We start from the raw sequence: 19,170 nt of genomic DNA, 5'->3' as shown, positions 1-19,170 counted from the left end.
TTGCAAGATATAAAGTCAGAACTGCGTGAAATAAAGTAGCAATTGCTTCTTATAAAGTCAGAATTGCAAGATATAAAGTCAGAACTGCGTGAAATAAAGTTGCAGTTGCTTATAAAGTCAGTACTGCAAGATATAGAGTCAGAATTGTGATATAAAGTCGCGTTATAAAGTCAGAATTGCGAAATATAATGTCAGAATTGTGTGAAATAAAGTCGCAATTGCTTCTTATAAAGTCTAAGTGAATTATTATTTAACCTTTACATTATTTGTTAACCCATGGTATTAATACAAACTACACAATAGTTAGAGCTGAACTGTTGCTTCATTTATCCAATTTAGAAAAAGTGCTAATTTGGAATTCCACCATGGAAAAAGTGGGCCGGTCTTGGGCCTGAAACTCCCGGGCTGAAAAGTGGCCCCACTCCGGCCCTGCCTACGAGCTTCTCCTCCTGTCTATTCGGTAATTTCCAGAGAGTCGCATGGTTATGATGCAGTCGTTAGCCTACATTTACAAAAAACTGTTTCTACGGGGCCATAACGTAGGATACAAGGTAATGGAGCCTTTTATATTGTCGTGTTTCTTTAGAAATAAACAATGGACAAATAGAGTCTTTAAACACCTTAGATGTAAAGTTATTCGCTGTCAAAGTGACGCCAAAATGAATGGGAGTCAATGGAATGCTAACACCAAGTGATGGCTTGTTAGCCAATGGCGGCTCCCGGGGGTGGTACGGAATTCGAGCGCTGGATTGACCCCCTGGGTCTTCCTCTGAGTTCGCACTGTGACGTAATGCCGCTTTGACTGTCGGGAAGAAGTCTGCTGTGGAGCCCGCATCAGCGCGGGCTCTGCAAAAGTGCGCATCAAGGGCGCAAATCGACCACATGGGGGCGCTCGCGAGCACCGTGCTGAGATCTAAAAATGACAAATGGGACACACTGCGGTCTCACGGACTTAACGGACACACGCACGCGGCAACCATTGTAAGTTCACAAGACCGAAAGTGCACATGAAGTGTGCCATTTGGGACAGGGCCATAGAGACGATTTATTTTGTTAAAGCTGTTAATAGAGTAATGTAACTAAACATCGCCATCCTGTGATGAATTATGTGTATCACACTGATACAACTTATTTTTAGGGAAAAAAAAAAAAAAAGACTTGTATTTTTTATCGATTTAAAATCGTGTTTCTGCAGTTAAAACAGGACATTATGTTAGAATACTGGTAATCTAAAATATAACTGACTGAAAAAAGGAGCATTACATTTTATTAGTAAACAGAAAGGTAACAGAAATTGCAATACAAATAATCAGGGTCTGTCGATCTCCAAAATAGATAGAGGCAGTTAAACTTTATAAGTGAGTCTTGAGAAATAACATTTCAAAGCTGGAAAATGCATTGAGTCTTAGTTTTGATGGCGAACATTTCAAAACGTCAGTTGTGCTGAAAAAAAAAACAATGTACCAGATGTAAATTTTTCCATTAGCAATTTGCCTAAAAGATGGCTTTTGGTTACAACCAAATGACAACAAATTTATCTCAATCTTTAGATTGATGGAAAGCTGGCTTTTATTATAGACTGTGTGCGGCTGTTAAAACAAAAACAACTAGGACATGATTATAAAGAATGTACACAACATAAGGCTGACATCTTTTGCCATTTTAATGACTATTAATTGGGTGATATTAATTTGTTGTCAGCAAAATTGCTGACTATATTGATTGGGTGCGTTTGCCTGTGAGGCACAGTCAACTACATTAGGAACATTAAAGTCAACATTTTAAAACATGTAACATGCAAAACATCCAAAAATAATTATATGTATGTATATATTTGCATTATCCAGCATGTCAGTTACATGTTCTTGGAACTTTCTTTTTCTGGGAGATGTTCTGGAACACTTTTCCATCTGGCTGAGTTTTCAAAGTCAGTGAGAAAGGTCCACTTATTTGTAACTTCTTTCCCATCTATGAGAGAACAATAGTAACATGAGCAGTCAGTAGAGATCAGTAGATGACAGCAGAAAGTAGTGTAATATGCAGCTCATTGTTACTCCACTGCTCTTACCTCCTCCAAGAGTTTACTCATGGTTCCAGGATCATTTGGGTTGAATTTGGAGTCAGTTTTCACCTCAATCCTCAACAGCACTTTCATACGTGAGTGTGAGTCCTGGCCAGGGTCTTCGTATGTGGTAGTGGACTCTAAAGAGCAGTATGAAAAATGCAAAGTTAGGTTAGAATTACCTATTTTTAATATATATAATAAATCAAATCAGTCCAATTATGGATTATATATATTCTTGGACTAGGAAAATGTATTATATAAAATAATATTACTTTAGTTTTCAGACCATTTCTTCCAGAATAAGATAAACACATTATAAAAGGGCAAAAACATTAAAAAAATCAGATGATAATTTATTTACTGATGTAGAATTTATTTATATAAAATCTGTTTAATCTGTTTTAATTATTCTTATTTATTTTTATTATTTTTATTTATTCTATGTAAAGCACTTTGAATTGCCATTGTGTATGAAATGTGCTATATAAATAAACTTGCCTTGCCTATAGAATGCAATATAGATTAAACACAAATGCATGCACGGCTTATAATTTACTTAAATGTATTTACTAATATTTATAAGCTATTTTTACACTTTACACCACACCGATAAAAAGAACAAAAAACAATTACAAAAAGTATAGATGCTAATAGTCTGTCTACTTAATTTACTCATTCACTATACAACAAGAGCTTTTCAGATCTTTATTTTAGCGTAGCATACATACCATTGCACCTGAGAATATGCACTAATCTGTTCACGTAATAAGTTGCACAAAAAATTTAATTCTGTCTTATTTACTTGTATGACACCTTCATAGACGTTAGTTGAGTTAGACGCCATTTTGCAGATGAATTTAATGCAGAAAAATTAGGCTGTGAGGGATAGGCATACAGTCCATACAATGGGCTAAAGGTCTTAAAGGTTTTTCACAACTCACATCTTTTAAAACTGTTTCATGGAGTTTTGGTCGTTTTTTTTTTTTTTTTTTTGAAAGATGTTTCATCATCTAAACAATCAGGTTGTTGTTCAACAACAGTACAATTTATTGAACGCACTGTATTCTATTCCTCACAGCCTTGTTTTTATTCCTACCAGAAACTCAATATGGCACTATCCTGACTTAGGTCTATTGAAAAAAACTTAAAGAATGGTTGACAGCAAAATAACTGTACAGAGGCTTGGAATGGCATGAGGGTGAGCAAACTGCAAGTGGTGCATCACTGCAGAGCCATATGGGTCAAATACTTTTTGACTACCTAGCCCAGCTCTGTGTAACTAAGAGGTGGAGCTTAAGCCAATTAGGTTTAGGGATAGGGCCATTGGCTCTGCAGTGAGCAACCCCTCAAATAATGACAATTTCAATTTTGAGTGAACTATTCCTTTAACTGGAATTGGCGGTTTGCAACTCACGACTGCAGATGACTCCAGCGTGCTCTGAAAATCCACAGTCATGTGTTCCCCATCCCTGAAATGCACAGGTGCTCAGTGCTACCTCTTCCCCAGTACAGTTTACATTGTCCATCCATATTTGTCCTGATGTGGCTCCAAAAAAAGAACCATTGGTTAATTCTTTAATGTCTCCACAGCCCATCTCTCTACACACCACTGCAACATCGGCTGCATCCCAGTCATCATTACACACTGTTCCCCATGTTCCATTATGGAACACCTCCACTCTTCCGGAACAAGTGTCAATGCCATTAACCAACCTCACAAGGGCTGATGCAAAAGAAAACAAAACAGTAATGTCAAGCAATTACAATCATATTGACTGTTGTTAATTACAAACACTGAAATAAATACAATACAAAACGCAGTTAATTTCAGTAGTTCATGCACTTACACTGACAGGTGACTCCAGCATCTTCTGAATGATAACAGTTATGCACTCCCCACTGCCGAAATCCACATTTGCTCAATGCATGCTCAGTTTCAAAGCAGTTTACATCATCCATCCATATCTGTCCTGATCCTTGTCCAAAATAAGCTTCACTCTTTGCCTCTATCACATCCCCACAGCCCATCTCTCTACACACCACTGCAGCATCTGACAGATCCCAGCCATCATCACACACTGTTCCCCATATTCCATTATAGAGAACCTCCACTCGTCCAGAACAGGAGTTGACACCACTCACCAGCCTAGTTCTTACTGAGGAGACACATTAAAATGAAAAAATAAAGTGTGATAATATTGAGCACGATTAGATATGCAATTAAACATATTGTAAAAGGTTTTTTACTCACGCTGACAGATGACTCCAGCATACAAGTCTTGTAGGCAATTGTCCAGTGAACTCACTGCGCATTGTGTCAGTGAGGATTCAGTCCCAACACATTTCGCCTCATTTATCCATACTTGTCCTGAGCTCGGCCCAAAATATGCAGCTACCTTCACCTCTTTAGCCTCCCCACAGCCCAATTCTCTACACACCACATTTGCGTCTAACAAATCCCAGCCTTTGTAACACACCATTCCCCATATTCCAGAACGGAGAACCTGCACTCTCCCAGAACAGGAGCTGCTGCCATCAACTAGTCTGACTGAAGCAGCCTTGCTTAATGTGGAATTTGCCAGAACTGCTTGTCAAGAGAGAAAAAGCATTGAGAATCTCAAAAATGTTATGCAGTATGTAGGGCAAAAACTAAAAAGTTTATATGTTTATAGTTTATATGTACGAGCTGTGTTTGAGCTCTTACCTTGAAGTAAAATGAGCCATATGGTGCACAGCACTGCTGCTGAAAAGAAACTAAGAAAAATTATAACACTAAAAGATATATCAGAGTAACTGTGAACAATGAATGACTTCATTGGATTTGCACTGACTAGTTTCTTATACTTCCTATGACTAAATATAAAGCCAAATGAATTGGACCATTTTTGACAGTCATAAGTGGCCCAATTGAACTGTTTTATTTATTTATTTTATCAAAAAGCATTAAAAGCATGTTAAGCTGACAGATCAGTATTACCATTCTCTAATTCTATTGTCTAAATGAAAATTATTTGTATTACTACTAGACATATATTTTATAGAGAATCATACCTGAGAATCAATCACACTTTGAGATAATAATATTAACATTTATTCTTTTAGCACAGAAATAGACGCAGCAGAATAAAGTCAGAAAGTTCAAAATATGACTAAGGGTTTAAACCTTTTGAAGTGTCCCATGTATGCTTCTGTATTCTTCCTCCCTCTGACAGATAAGTTTGTATGTTGGCAATTTATAGTGTTTTTATCTAGAGGCACAACCTCCAGCCCATATGTCTCCTCCCTTCAGATGACCCAGACAATCACTCCTTTTTAGTGTATTATTTTACAATAGGCTATATTTGTAAATTACAGCATATACTCAACAGGTAAAGTAGTTAGTAATTTGCACTTGAGGAAGCAGTGACCTAAGGGTGCAAACAGGTTAGGGATAAAATAAACTATGAGGTATTGATCACAATAGTTGCAATCACTCTGTCTCAGATATTATCACTTTCAACTTGTTCTCTCTCTCATAATGCTGGGTTTTTCTTCATTCTAAATTGGAACTGTCTGCATTGTTAGGTGTTTGCAGAAATTGTAATTCTGTTCAAACTTATGCTCTTGCATAACACTTGCTTGGCACTACACAAATGGCTGTTCATTGTTTGCATTTTGTTTGGTTGTTTAAATGAGTTGTTCCTCCCTAATTACTCTGTAACGCCCCATTAACAAGATGCAAACTGTGAAGCTTATGAATATTTACCTTTCAGAAATAATCCTGCATTATTTAGGACTGTCTGTCAAGCTCCAAAATGGACAACAAAGCAGCATCATAATAAGACGTGTGTGCTTTATTACATGTCTTCTGAAGCCATGTCTCAAATAAAAGTCTAGTTTTTGTAATTGTGCATGTTGCACCCTGTTGTTGTTTTTGAATAGTAATAGGTTGCTTTTCCTGCTAAATGCATGCACAGGTCTGTCTCAGTTCATTACCCACTGCAAATGGTTAACAAAACTACTAAGGCCATGTTACGACTGCCAGAAAAATTTTACCTAGATGGGGTTTTGAAAGTCTGGACATAAAAAAAAATGAAATTGTTTTTTTCAAATCCAATCCAAACCACATATGGACGTAGTTTGAAATGCGATTCCCATCAGATGTGTCTCAGTCTGGATGCTCTGGCTACTCAAATCAGAATTCAAACTGTCTTTTGCATCACTCTTAACGTGACACACAATGATAACGTCGAAACCTGTGATGGAAATGCCGAAAATTATTCATACAGTGTTCAAGTGGTTTGTCCAAAAGATTTTTCAGTTTTTTTCTGCACTGTAACTCGACAGGGCACTTATTTGGAGAGTGAGATGATGCACAGTTTTTCCTGCATCCGTTTTGAAAGCCTAGTCACATACATGGGTACACCTACGTCATTACCAAAGCAAACCATGCAGATAGGTTGTTTATGTTTGGACACACAAATCTTATTCGATCACTTGCAATTAATAGTGCAGACAGTCTGCCTGAAAATATCGGAGTTGAAAAAAAAAATTCTAATTTGCTTGAAGTCTGAACATATAGCCTTAAGTGTCCTGAAAATACTTTGGTGTGTTATTTATGACAAATAATGAGACACCAGCTCATCAAGCCTTGATGCTTCTCAACAGTGCTATCATGACATGGGTGGAAAGATTCATTCTAGTTTCAAAAACAAAGCAACTGGAATAATTACCTAAATATGGTAACATGATACCATACCTAGAGTACCATGGTAACAGCAGTCACAACATGGACACTCATCAGGAAATGATCACCCTGATAACAAGGCAAATTATTTAGTATGTAACTCTACAATGGTCCGAGTCTGATTCGTGTTTTAAATGAAATAGAATGGAATTAAATCAAATTGAATTATTGTTAACTACACTAATTACATTTGTGCAATTATAAAAGTCCAGACAGGTTCATATATGTACAATATTGGATATATGTAAATGTTGGTTAGCAAGTTAGGATATGAAACAAAGATACTTTCTCAGAATCTAAACACATATATGTATCGTCATTAGGAAAGCAAAAATTGCAGGGATATTATATGAAGCACTGCAATGTATGAAAAACTTACATGAGATAATTATTAATAATATTTATAAAAGGTCAGATATATATATATATATATATATATATATATATATATATATATATATATATATATATATATATATGTGTGTGTGTGTGTATGTATAAAAGATTGTAGCATTCAATTTCCTATTAGATTATCCTTTGTTTTCTCCTCTGCATGCCAGCAATGACCTGAGAAACCAACATCATTGTAAATTTTTATTGTGGAAAATATTAAATTAAAAATTAAACCGTTTTAAAGTTGTGCTAAAGTCTTACCAAAATGTCAGGGTGCAATTCCTTTTGCCTTTTTGAATACTTTTCCATCTGCCTGAGTTTTCAATGATAAAGTTCCATTTATTCGCAGCTTCTTCAACTATGAGATCCAAATGAAGGTAAATACAAAGAGCCAACAGTACCATGAGCAGACAGTAGATGACAGCAAAAAGTAGCGAAGGATGCAGCACTGCTCTCACCTCCTCTGAAAGTTTATTTATGATTCCAGGATCATTTGGGTCGACTCCAAGTTCAGCCTTCACTGTAATCTTCAACAGGACTTTAATATCTGAGTGAATGTGAGAAAGTAAAAAAAAAAAAATGAATTTCTTGCTCAAATCATTGTTGCGCTCAATGGACCATTTTCACATTTCCAGGGTTCTAAGACACTGAAGTCTTCATAGTTGGTTAATAACGTCTGGTGAACGGAAACTACAACAAAAATAATTAGCAAAGTAGCAAAAGAAAAATTGATTATGTCAGTCAGAAGAGAGAGATGTCAAATTTGCCTCAGCCATTGTATTAGAAACAGTCACGAAGCAGCGTTAGCCAGTTTTCTCTAATGCCAAGGTAATAAAACAGTATAGTGCTGTAATGTATGCCTACATGTAGCCTACTTTAAAATTTTTAAAGTCGACATGAAATGGAATTTGCGATAGTCCTTTCTTCCTTATTGTGATGTATATCCGGCTTCTCTAACAAAAAATAAATAAAAATTATGGCGGGACTTGATTTTGAACTGATTGGATGGTTGGATCATTGTGGTTTGCTATTGGTGGATCTCATGTGAGTGACAGGTTGTCCCACCCTCACGCCAGTAAGCACATCAGAGAAGAGAAGAGAAGAGAAGAGAAGAGAAGAGAAGAGAAGAGATGTCGCTGCAAGAGGGAGGGGAAGTTATTTTGATTCAAAATGAGGGTACAAGCATTAAAAAAAAAAAATACTGCAATATTTCATAAAACATAAGAATGTTCCATTTTGATTTCATGGTGACTTTAAAAATGAAAACATAAAAAAAAAAAAAAAATTACGAAAGTGCTAGACTTAAAGGAGAACTCCGGTCAATTTTAACATTGAGCTCATTTTTTTGTACATTTGGAGTGCTGTCAATACAGAGAACAACGACAAAAATCGGTGTTGCCTACACCGAGTTATTCTATTTTTAAAATTTGCACCCTGTTGACTTCAATAGGGCAAGTAGTAAGCCTGCTTTTTAGCCTCTTAACATCCTTTAAGTGTCATTACAAGTGCACAGAAAATGTGAGTGATTCCTTCCGAGTGAACACGGGTGGATCTGACTGCAGTAGATGTTAGAGATATTAATAAAAACGAAGTTAATTCAGCCAGCGCTCATACCTTTGTTTACATCCTGTTTTCGGTGGAAGGCCATAGTAATCGATTGTCGAGTTCACGCGCATAGGTTTAGTTACCAATGATCACGCGCGTGAACTCGACAATCGATTACTATGGCGTTCCACCGAAAACAGGATGTAAACAAAGGTATGAGCGCTGGCTGAATTAACTTCATTTTTATTAATATCTCTAACATCTACTGCAGTCAGATCCACCCGTGTTCACTCGGAAGGAATCACTCACATTTTCTGTGCACTTGTAATGACACTTAAAGGATGTTAAGAGGCTAAAAAGCAGGCTTACTACTTGCCCTATTGAAGTCAACAGGGTGCAAATTTTAAAAATAGAATAACTCGGTGTAGGCAACACCGTTTTTTGTCGTTGTTCTCTGTATTGACAGCACTCCAAATGTACAAAAAAATGAGCTCAATGTTAAAATTGACCGGAGTTCTCCTTTAAGGAAATGCATCGTCACTGTTTGTGAAAAGGGTCCATTATATCACTCGCTGACATTAAAAAATTGGCACTCACATCCACAAATGACTCCGGCATCTTTCTGGGCACAGCTGGTTGGACCTCTGTTATATGAACAGCTCTTCAATGTAGACTCATTCCCAAAACAGTTTACATTATTCATCCATACTGTTCCTGAACCCTTTCCATAATAAGCAGAACTCTTTACTTCCAAAACTGCTCCACAGCCCATCTGTCTACACACCACTGCAGCATCTGACAGATCCCAGCCATCCTCACACACTGTTCCCCACTGTCTATATTGGAGAACCTCCACTCGCCCAGAACAGGAGCTGGTGCTGTTGACCAGCCTGACGATATCTAATGCTCAGACAAAGGAAGGGAGATTAAATATATTCAGTTTGAGTTTGAGCTTAATGCAAATCATTTTAGTATTATATTGACTACATTCTATGCAAGGGATGTAAAGCACGCTGCTCATTTTTTTAATATTAGGAACAAGGCTGCAGTTTGAACTCACCCTGACAAATGACTCCTGCATCTTTCTCATGTCCACAGCTGCCTTTTCCCCATCCACTTGATTTACAATCTTGCAGTCTTGATTCAGTGTTAGAACATTGTAAATCACTTAGCCATACAGGTCCTGATCCTTGACCAAAATAAGCAGCATTTTTCGCCTCTATCGCATCCCCACAGCCCATCTCTCTACACACCACTGCAGCATCTGACAGATCCCAGCCATCATCACACACTGTTCCCCATGTTCCATTATAGAGAACCTCCACTCGTCCAGAACAGGGGTTTCTTCCATTAATGAGCCTGATAGTAGCTTAATGTCACATAAATGAAAGCAAAAGAAACATGTCAATTAATTAAATACATATTTAGGATGTTTTCTCCCTTTACAATGCCTAATAACTGTACTTCATTTTCAGTTCAGTCCCACACCGGGCTGCTATAAACTCTTTTTTACATAAATAACAATGAGAGTGTAAAAAGTTAGAAAAGTAGTGGATTTTACTTACAGTAACAGATGACTCCTGCGTCCTTTGAATGGTCATACATTCCATATTTACGTGAATCACAGGCGCTCAGTGTGGCCTCATTTCCAACACAGTTTACATCGCCCATAAATATCTGTCCTGCACCTTGTCCAAAATAAGCAGAACTCTTTGCCTCTATCACATCCCCACATCCCACCTCTCTACACACCACTGCAGCATCTGACAGACCCCAGCCATCATCACACACTGTTCCCCACTGACCGTTTTTGAAAACCTCCACTCGTCCAGAACAAGAGGTGCTGCCATTAGCCAGTCTAATGTTAGCTAATGCCCACAAAAACAAGAGTTATAAGTGGATCAAATATGATGACTCAAAGTTTACATGCTTAGATTAAGATACTGTTTATTTTGTGTACAAGGTTTTGTACTCACGCTGACATGAGACTCCAGCATCCTTCTCATGTCCACAAGTGTTTTTCCCCCATCCCTGTGAATTACAGTTTCTCAGTGTAGAGTCAGTGGCGCACTGTAACCCACTTAGCCATACTGGTCCTGATCCCTGTCCAAAATAAGCAGCACTCTTTGCCTCTATAACATTTCCACACCCCAATTCTTTACACACCACTGCGGCACGCGCAGAATCCCAGCCATCATCACACACTGTTCCCCATCGGCCATCAAAGAAAACCTCCACTCTCCCAGAACAAGAGTTAGTGCCATTCACCAGCTTAATAAGACCTAAAGGCCAGTCAGAGTGAAGGAAAACAAACAAGCAAACATATTAGGATAGTTTACCCAATAGATTCAGACATGATGTTTTTTACTCACTTTACAGTGACAATATTTTCTCTTCAGTTCATAATTTCATATGGTCTTACATGCATGGCAATGAAAGGAACATACACAAAGCTGTTAATTTCATTAAAATAACTTACCCTGACAGATGACTCCAGCATCCTTTGAATGCAGAGTGTACACTCCTAATTTTTTTAACTCACAGGCACCGAGTGTGGCCTCATTTCCAATGCAGTTGACATCATCCAACCATACTGGTCCCCAACCTTGTCCGAAATAGGCAGCACTCTTTGCCTCTACAGCATCCCCACATCCCATCTCTCTACACACCACTGCAGCATCTGACAGATCCCAGCCATTATCCGACACTGTTCCCCACTGAATGTTTCGCCATTGATAATAGAAAATATCCACTCTTCCAGAACAAGCGTTGATGCCATCTGAAAACTTAATTTTGCCTGAACAATGTCATGAGAGCTGTTGTCAGTGAATTATATCTGATGCGCTTTCTCAGATTCATGCACAGATAAGTCATGTTGTTAATAAAATATTATGGATTATTTACAACCAAATTTCCATAATGTAAATGGACCAAACCCCATCCACTGGGATTATGTTGGTAGTTTTGTCTCAAATGTATGATTGACAGCAAAACTATTAATTTAACCATAAATTTAAGCACACGCACATACATAAAAAAATTTGTACTCACGGTGACAGGCAACTCCAGCATCCTTCTCATGTCTACATGAATTTTGTCCCCATTCCTTTAAAATGCAGTGTCTCAGTGTCGATTCAGTGTTAGAACACTGCACATCACTTAGCCATACTGGCCCTAGTCCCTGGCCAAAATAACCACCACTCCTTTGCTCGAAAACTTCGCCACAGCCCATTTCTTTACACACCACTGCAGCATCTGACAGATCCCAACCATCATTACACACTGTTCCCCACTGACCGTCATGGAGAACCTCCACTCGTCCAGAACAGGAGTGACTGCCATTCACCAATCTGACGAGTGCTAATTTCCACACAGAGCAGTCAGAATATATATTGATGCATTTAAATGCACACAACATAAATATTAGAAACAGTGATTAGTATTTTAAATTGTTTCACAGTACAAATATCTAAAAATTCTTAAATGAAGACTCAGAAGCAAAATTACTTAAGGTATTGCTGAGTTTACACGTAAAACAAGAACTTAAAAAAAAAAAATTAATTCAAAGGGAGAACGAGTTTTATTTTTCTTACCCCATTGGCAGATATTTGCACTATTTTAACCATAAATTTTATGAATTTTTCAGAAAACAAGACTTTATAGCTTTTTGAATCAATGTATCTTGATTTAAGAATATTTAGATATTTTACTGAAAAACTAGACAATAGTTTTTTGCAGTGAACTTACAATGACAGATGACTCCAGCATCCTTTGAATGGTCACATTTAAACTCTCCCGCTTTCTTAAATCCACAAATGCTCAGCGTAGACTCATTTCCAAAACACGTCACACCACTTATAAATACTTGTTCCCAACCTTTTCCGAAATAAGCAGCACTCTTTGCCTCTACAGCATCCCCACAGCCCACGTCTCTACACACCACTGCAGCATCTGACAGATCCCAGCCATCATCACACACTGTTCCCCACTGACCGTTATAGAAAACCTCCACTCGTCCAGAACAGGAGTTGTTGCCATCTACCAGTCTGATTGATTCAGACGTACTTGAAATGGTTTTGCCTAGAACTTCATGTAACAGAAAAAAGTACAAAATGTTAAAAATACTAGCCCTGTCCCTAAAAAAGTTGCTTGACCGTGCTTGTTCGTGTTAGCGTTACTACTTACTCAGAAATGGAATGAGCCACACGGAGCCTGACATTGTTGCTGAACAGTCCTCAACTTCAACAAATGAATTCTAAAAAATAAAAAAACTCAATGACACAAAATATCATGAACCAGTTTTGATATTCACATACACTCTGCAATCATCACACCTGCTTTTTGTTGTTCTGTTTCTAAACTGGCAAGTCAAAAAAAACAATGTATGACTAGTTAAATGTCAATCCAATGTTCCCTCCTCCATGTTAGGAAGTAGAGTTGTGATTGAGGTTTAAAGTGGTTAAATCTGTTTGGCTCTGGTTCCTCCCACCGACTGACTTCAGCACACCTTTTTACTTTCTTAAGTCCATGCAGGTGCAATCAAACTTGTCTCACATGAGCATGACATCAAAAAGCAAATGCAAGTTATTAATCTTTGAAACCCAGATGAAGATATTTTTAATACAATCTGAGATTTCAGTCCCTCCATTTACAGTCCACACAACTATATTGAAGCTTCAAAAGGTTCATAAAGAGATTGTAAAATTAATCCATATGAAACCAGCAGTTTAGTCCAAATGTTCTGAAGAGACACGATCATACGGAGCCCCTAAAGGGACATGAAGGAAAGAAATATGATGGAGGAAAAAATATTTGCAAATGCTTTTGCGTTCTCTCACAAATGTTTTGCGTTCCCCAAGAAACTTTGTGCTCCCTCACAAAACTTTTGTGTTCTGCCAAGAAACTTTGTGTTTGCTTGCAAAACCTTTTGAGCTATTTACAAGCAAACACAGTTTCTCGGAGGAACGCAAAGGATTTGCGAGAGAAAGAAAATCATTGACTTATTATTTTTCCTCCCATCTTTATTTTTTCCACCACCATGTCCCTTTAGGGGCTCCGTATGATCGCTTTATATGATGAACAGATTTAATTTTAGGCTTTGTTGCAACGGGCCTGGCTGAAATGAAGTGAAGCCTGTGTTTCATGCATTGTGCTGCTTTGAGTAATATTCAAATTACATCTTGAATCTATGTGTTTATTTGCTTTACTAAGTAAGTAACTTTGCATCCAGTCTTTAATTTGACCACTAAACCCTCATGATCCCAGCTCTTAAATGTAGGCCCTAAATGTAATTTATGCTGAAGCAGCTTTTTTTCTGTCCATTTACAAAGAATCTGTAGGATCTTTTGTCTTGTGACATCTCTTCTCAGTGTGTATGTGCTGCATGTTCATCTGTGTGATCAAGTGCAGTTACATTAGCACTAAATTATGCAGTTACAATGACAAAAATAAAATCTTGAAACCTATGAGACAAATTTGAGGTGGCATTAATGAAAAATGCATGAGAAAATTCATGTATGGCAAAGGTATTGCAAATCTGTATTTGTGTGCAAGTGATCCATATTTAAGAGAGCATATTCTTGAGAAGAAACTTAAAAAGAGTGCAATGACTAATGCATCTGCCCACATCCTTCCATGCACTTACTGTAAATTAATTATATAGAGGGAGAGAGTATAGTTCCATGAACAGTAACGATATATTAAAACGTTTGACACTTACCTGCATATACTTCAACTATTACACCTGAAACTGTTGCTGTGTTCCGCCTCATGGTACTAATCATGTCTGTGTTCTCAAGAATAAATTTACCAAATGGCCCCTCCCAGTCTATGGTCCACCTCCATATAATGAAGGCATATGCATGTAGTCAATAATCAATCAGGTCCTTCTGAGTTCACAATGTTTGTCTACTTCATCTCCTGTTGAGTGATAAAAACCAATGAGTATAATTTCACCATGAACAAAAATGCAGTCTTACCTAATGAAAAACAGATGCTGAGCTATACCTGTATTTACACATAAAAGCACTTCAAATTTTCTGGTCAGGCTTTCTCAAGCCAAAATCAACTTTTTTTTAATCTAGTTTGTTATTTTACGCTTAGAAAATATTATGTAACCTTTTTGAGAAAACATTATGCTGTTATATTTGCAAAATATAGAATATAGAGAGTATATAGAAAGGCCTGGAAGTTTTTGTCTTTAGGATCTGATTTAATAACCATATTTTCATGTACCGTAACTAATAACCACAGAGAACTTAAAATTGCAAAGAGCCTCAACAGTAGAGACCTCAGCTACTTTATTATTGTGGTGTGTTGTTTTGTTAATGGATAAATTACTGCATAATCTGATTGTAAAGTATTCTACTACAACTACCGTACTAAATGTAAATGTGTCTGTTTTTGTCCCAGAAAGGTGCAGATTTCACATAGGCCTTCTCCAAATATGTTATTTAACATACACCTATATTTCTGACTTTTGTCATTCCAAAAAAACATTGTTCAATCAATCATACATTTTTTTTATGTTGAGTATAATGTTGAAATTATTAAAGATAGTTCAAGACATCAATATTGACTGTTGTAAATATAGGCATAGTTCCAGATTAATGGATTATTTTTTTATAAAACTTCTTAAACTTTGTATTTGCTTTGAATATAATTGAGGCATGCCCAATGTGAAATCCACACTATTTGGCTGCTTTGAATATTATTCAAACAACATGTAAGGGTTTTAGAATGATTTGCTTTGCTGAATAAATAATACAAAGTACCTTGAATCTGACCATGTGCAGTCATATCATGTCTGCCAATTTTAGGCTACAAATGTATTTTTAGTAACTTTCAGCTTTTGTTATATCAGAACTATACATACAGAACTCTGTTTTAAAAAACATTAATGCACTAATTATGCTGTTAGCACTGAACAAAAACTGCGGCGTTTTGAGCCGAGTTCGGCATATTCGCAAATCATCTCATTATAACAAACAATTATGTAAATAAAAAAAATGAATTGTACAGCTTCATTAATTCTAACATAACTTTGTGAGATTGTGATGACTAAAATAAGTAAGTTTTTTAGTGATTACCAAAGGGAGCGCTCTTTGCGCCAGGTCAAACCCAGCATATAATATGATTTTTCCCGTTAAAATTAACAGTAGTTTGTGAACATAGACACTTTAATAACAAATAATTTATCTGAAGCATTTATGCTGGGATGTGTAGGTTGTGCAGTGACACGTAACCTGAAACTATTTCAAGGAAATCTATTTAAATGTGTTTTTAAAGGGGAAGCACATCTTAGCCTTACCCTGGAGTTGGTTCCACCTATGCTTTTACTAGTATAACCATTCAGATGCCAGTAGAACTAATAAAGTTAATGCTTAAACTCCAGATTGATTCTCATTTAGATCTCATTTAATGTGGCTTGGTAAAAATAAATGAATACATTGAGGGAATATCCATGACAAATAATTGTGTATAAATATTTTTGGACCTGTACATTTCTGAAGGTCATATTTTTACATCCTCAGGTTGGCAGTATCTTTTTAGAGCTCATAATGCTTTATTTTTATGCTTCTGTGTTCAGCTTTATTTTAAGTACAGGGAAGTTCTTTTTTTTTTTAGCTTAAAACAATAGATTCTAGATTTATTTAAAAGAAACACTTGACTACGATCTAAAGGCTTCATTAAATTGATGAAAAAGACCCCTCAGTTTCCCCTCACCCAAACTGCATTGTAGGACGGTTTGCCACCTTAAGTTCCTACAGCGAGGCACACTGTTCCACGATCAGTTCCACAACTGAGTCTGTAGGACATCAGTCCATACCATCCTAGACTCACGGCGAGGAGACGGACGTCTTGAGTACTCCGTGAACTGGGAGGGCTACGGCCCAGAGGAACGATCATGGATACCTCGGGATAACATCCTGGACCTGACATTACACACAGTATTTCATACAAACAATCCAGAAGGTCCTGCTCCCTGAGCTAGAGGCTGTCCTTGTCACCCTCCTGCTCTGTCATCAGGAGGGGGGTACTGTCACGGACTCTCTCAACACACCATCTGCACCAGGTCCACCCATTGCGTGATGATGGAATTCTCTGTAATGATGAATTGCATTTTATTACTTTTTGTTTTATTTTGATGATAACTCTCACGTTCACTCTGATGTTTGCTTGTTGCATTTCTTTTCAAAGGTAACTTATGCAGTACTATAAAAAAGGACACAGTAAGCCAGGTTGATTTTACTTTTTTCCTGATGAGGGAAGGGGTTAAAAGTTTCAAGAGATACGGTTCGCTACTGAGCTATAGGGTAAACATACATATATACATATATATATATAATTGTTTAAAAAAACTCTCTGAAGAAGGTAGCATTCCTCTCTTGGTGGTCTAAATGTCTTCTTTGTATTTCAGGGTAGAATGTTGTGCACGTGTATCAGGCCGTCCAACACTAGGTCCTTGTCAACCTGTAAAGTCATCCACAGGGTGGAAGATCACAAATGAGCCAAATCTGATGAGAAATATGGACAAATTCATGAGTGCAAACATTTTAAAATACTTAATTAAACAAAAAGTGAGGATGCATTTCAGTATATCTTATTATACATAGCCATAAAATTGGTTGTAGTGATAAATCTGGCCAGTAGATGGCTGTATATAAATATCAAGAATATGTTTTACAAAATCCTTGGGCTTGGAGTGGACACATAGACAATTGGACATGAGTAGTACATCTAAAGAAAAAAAAAAACCCTTCGTGAGAGATCCATGAAATCTCAGTGTAGGCCAAACCAAACTTCTCTACAATCTTTGCTGATTATCTTTAACACTAATACCTATTTTAAAACAGCATAATCTAGTAAATAGTTCTTTTGTTTTGCAGACTTCAGGATTTTGAACATTCTTTCACTTTTTTATTTAGTAAATAATGCATCCCTTTCTCTATAGTCTTAAACCCAATCACACAGCACAGACAGACACTGACCTAGCCGGTTCGGCTAGCGCGACTGCGGCTCCACACGAGAAAAACACGTGAACCCGGTTCTAGTGATGAATCCAGCGGCAGTGTTTATAATGCAACATTATTGAACTTTAGCCTTAATTGTAGTGGGGTGAGAATTTGTGCCATTCTGATACTAATGAAAGTTTGTCTTGCACTGTGAAGGTGCTCTCTCTATTCAAGAATAACATAATTCTTCAAGACAGGGATTAATGACTCAACACCGCATGAACACCTTAGCCTAAACCACAACAAAATCCATCCTATGTTCATCTATCTCAAATATTTTTCCTATTACCGTGTGCAATATCACTACTGTAGCTTAATACATTTTACATTTAGTCATCTGAAGGATCTAATAGTTGTTCGTAGGTTGAGGTGGCTTTCAATCCATTATGTGGCAGGTCATTAAAGAGAGAGTGCCTCAGACTCCAATGATTTATCACGTGCTTGTAATTGCAGCAGGGGTGTGATAAATAAATACAGACCCTCATAAATAAGCTTGTTTGAAATTGCAGATTGTGGTTCGGTCAGCTATATCTTTGGGGAATGAAAACATAAATCAAGTGTCTATCCATCTTAGGAAGAACAATAAAATGTAGGCTACTACACAACCAGATGAAGCTGTGCAGTGTGCATATTGGTTTCAAAAGTGGATCGAGTCTACAAAGTTAATAGTTGCGGTTGTTTAACTATTTTTTACATGACAGACACATTCAAGGTCAGCTGAGTTGAAAGATGTTATTTTTATTTTCTCATATTATTTTCATTTATTTTTGGCTCCATTATTTTACGTAATGCGCAATTTTCAGGATCCAATCAGTTCCAATAAATAAAAAACACATTCCGCCATGCATATTTCTCATTTCAGAATATTAAATGAAATGGGTTGCAAGCAACAATTCACAATTATGAATTATATATTGCTATTATACATTCATTTTTTAGAAAGATGTCATATTTTTGTTTTGTTTTTTCTTTTAAGTGACAATATTTATAGAATCAATGTACAATTACAATTATCTGCCAGTGAAGCATTCAATAGGAAAAGAGTTTAGAAACCTATAATGAATTAAACCCCATGGAGTCTACAATCAGTGTAACATTTCTAATGGGTTATTAATAGAAAAACAATTTACAGAATACATATTAAACAAGGCATATATATACAATTTCTGATTTTTTTATACATAATATTTTAATCAGTAATCGAATAAAACTGAATGTCTACAAACATCAAAGAGATACAATTCAGCAATCATCATTAAACTCTTGAATTTGTTTTACTTTGCATAACTACTGGACAAAATCACAAGTCATTCAGAGTCATGCAACAATCAAAGAATGCAAATATTTAAATGATGCTCTACCTAAACATTTGCAGTATTTTGACTTTTTTTTTTTTTGTCTATAAAACATTGACTGGTTTCTTCCTT

The 19,170-nt window shown here is 36.7% G+C and overlaps 1 protein-coding gene across 1 annotated transcript; it reads right to left on the bottom strand.

Moving 5' to 3' along the window:
- Positions 1-1,700: 1,700 nt before the first annotated feature.
- LOC307157734 (scavenger receptor cysteine-rich domain-containing protein DMBT1) lies at positions 1,701-12,948 on the bottom strand (the record flags this gene model as incomplete). The annotated part of the gene is made up of 13 exons (XM_079869655.1): positions 1,701-1,968; positions 2,069-2,202; positions 3,480-3,788; positions 3,913-4,221; positions 4,317-4,649; positions 9,327-9,629; positions 9,790-10,098; positions 10,295-10,597; positions 10,706-11,011; positions 11,209-11,526; positions 11,781-12,089; positions 12,606-12,815; positions 12,915-12,948. The coding sequence occupies 13 exons, from the start codon at positions 12,946-12,948 to the stop codon at positions 1,852-1,854; spliced, it is 3,294 nt and encodes a 1,097-aa protein (XP_079725781.1). The 3' UTR covers positions 1,701-1,851.
- Between the last annotated feature and the right edge of the window lie 6,222 nt (positions 12,949-19,170).

The sequence above is a fragment of the Squalius cephalus genome, assembly GCF_949319135.1.
Source record: "Squalius cephalus genome assembly, chromosome: 4".
NCBI lineage: Eukaryota > Metazoa > Chordata > Actinopteri > Cypriniformes > Leuciscidae > Squalius > Squalius cephalus.
This window is presented reverse-complemented; position numbering and strand designations above follow the sequence as displayed.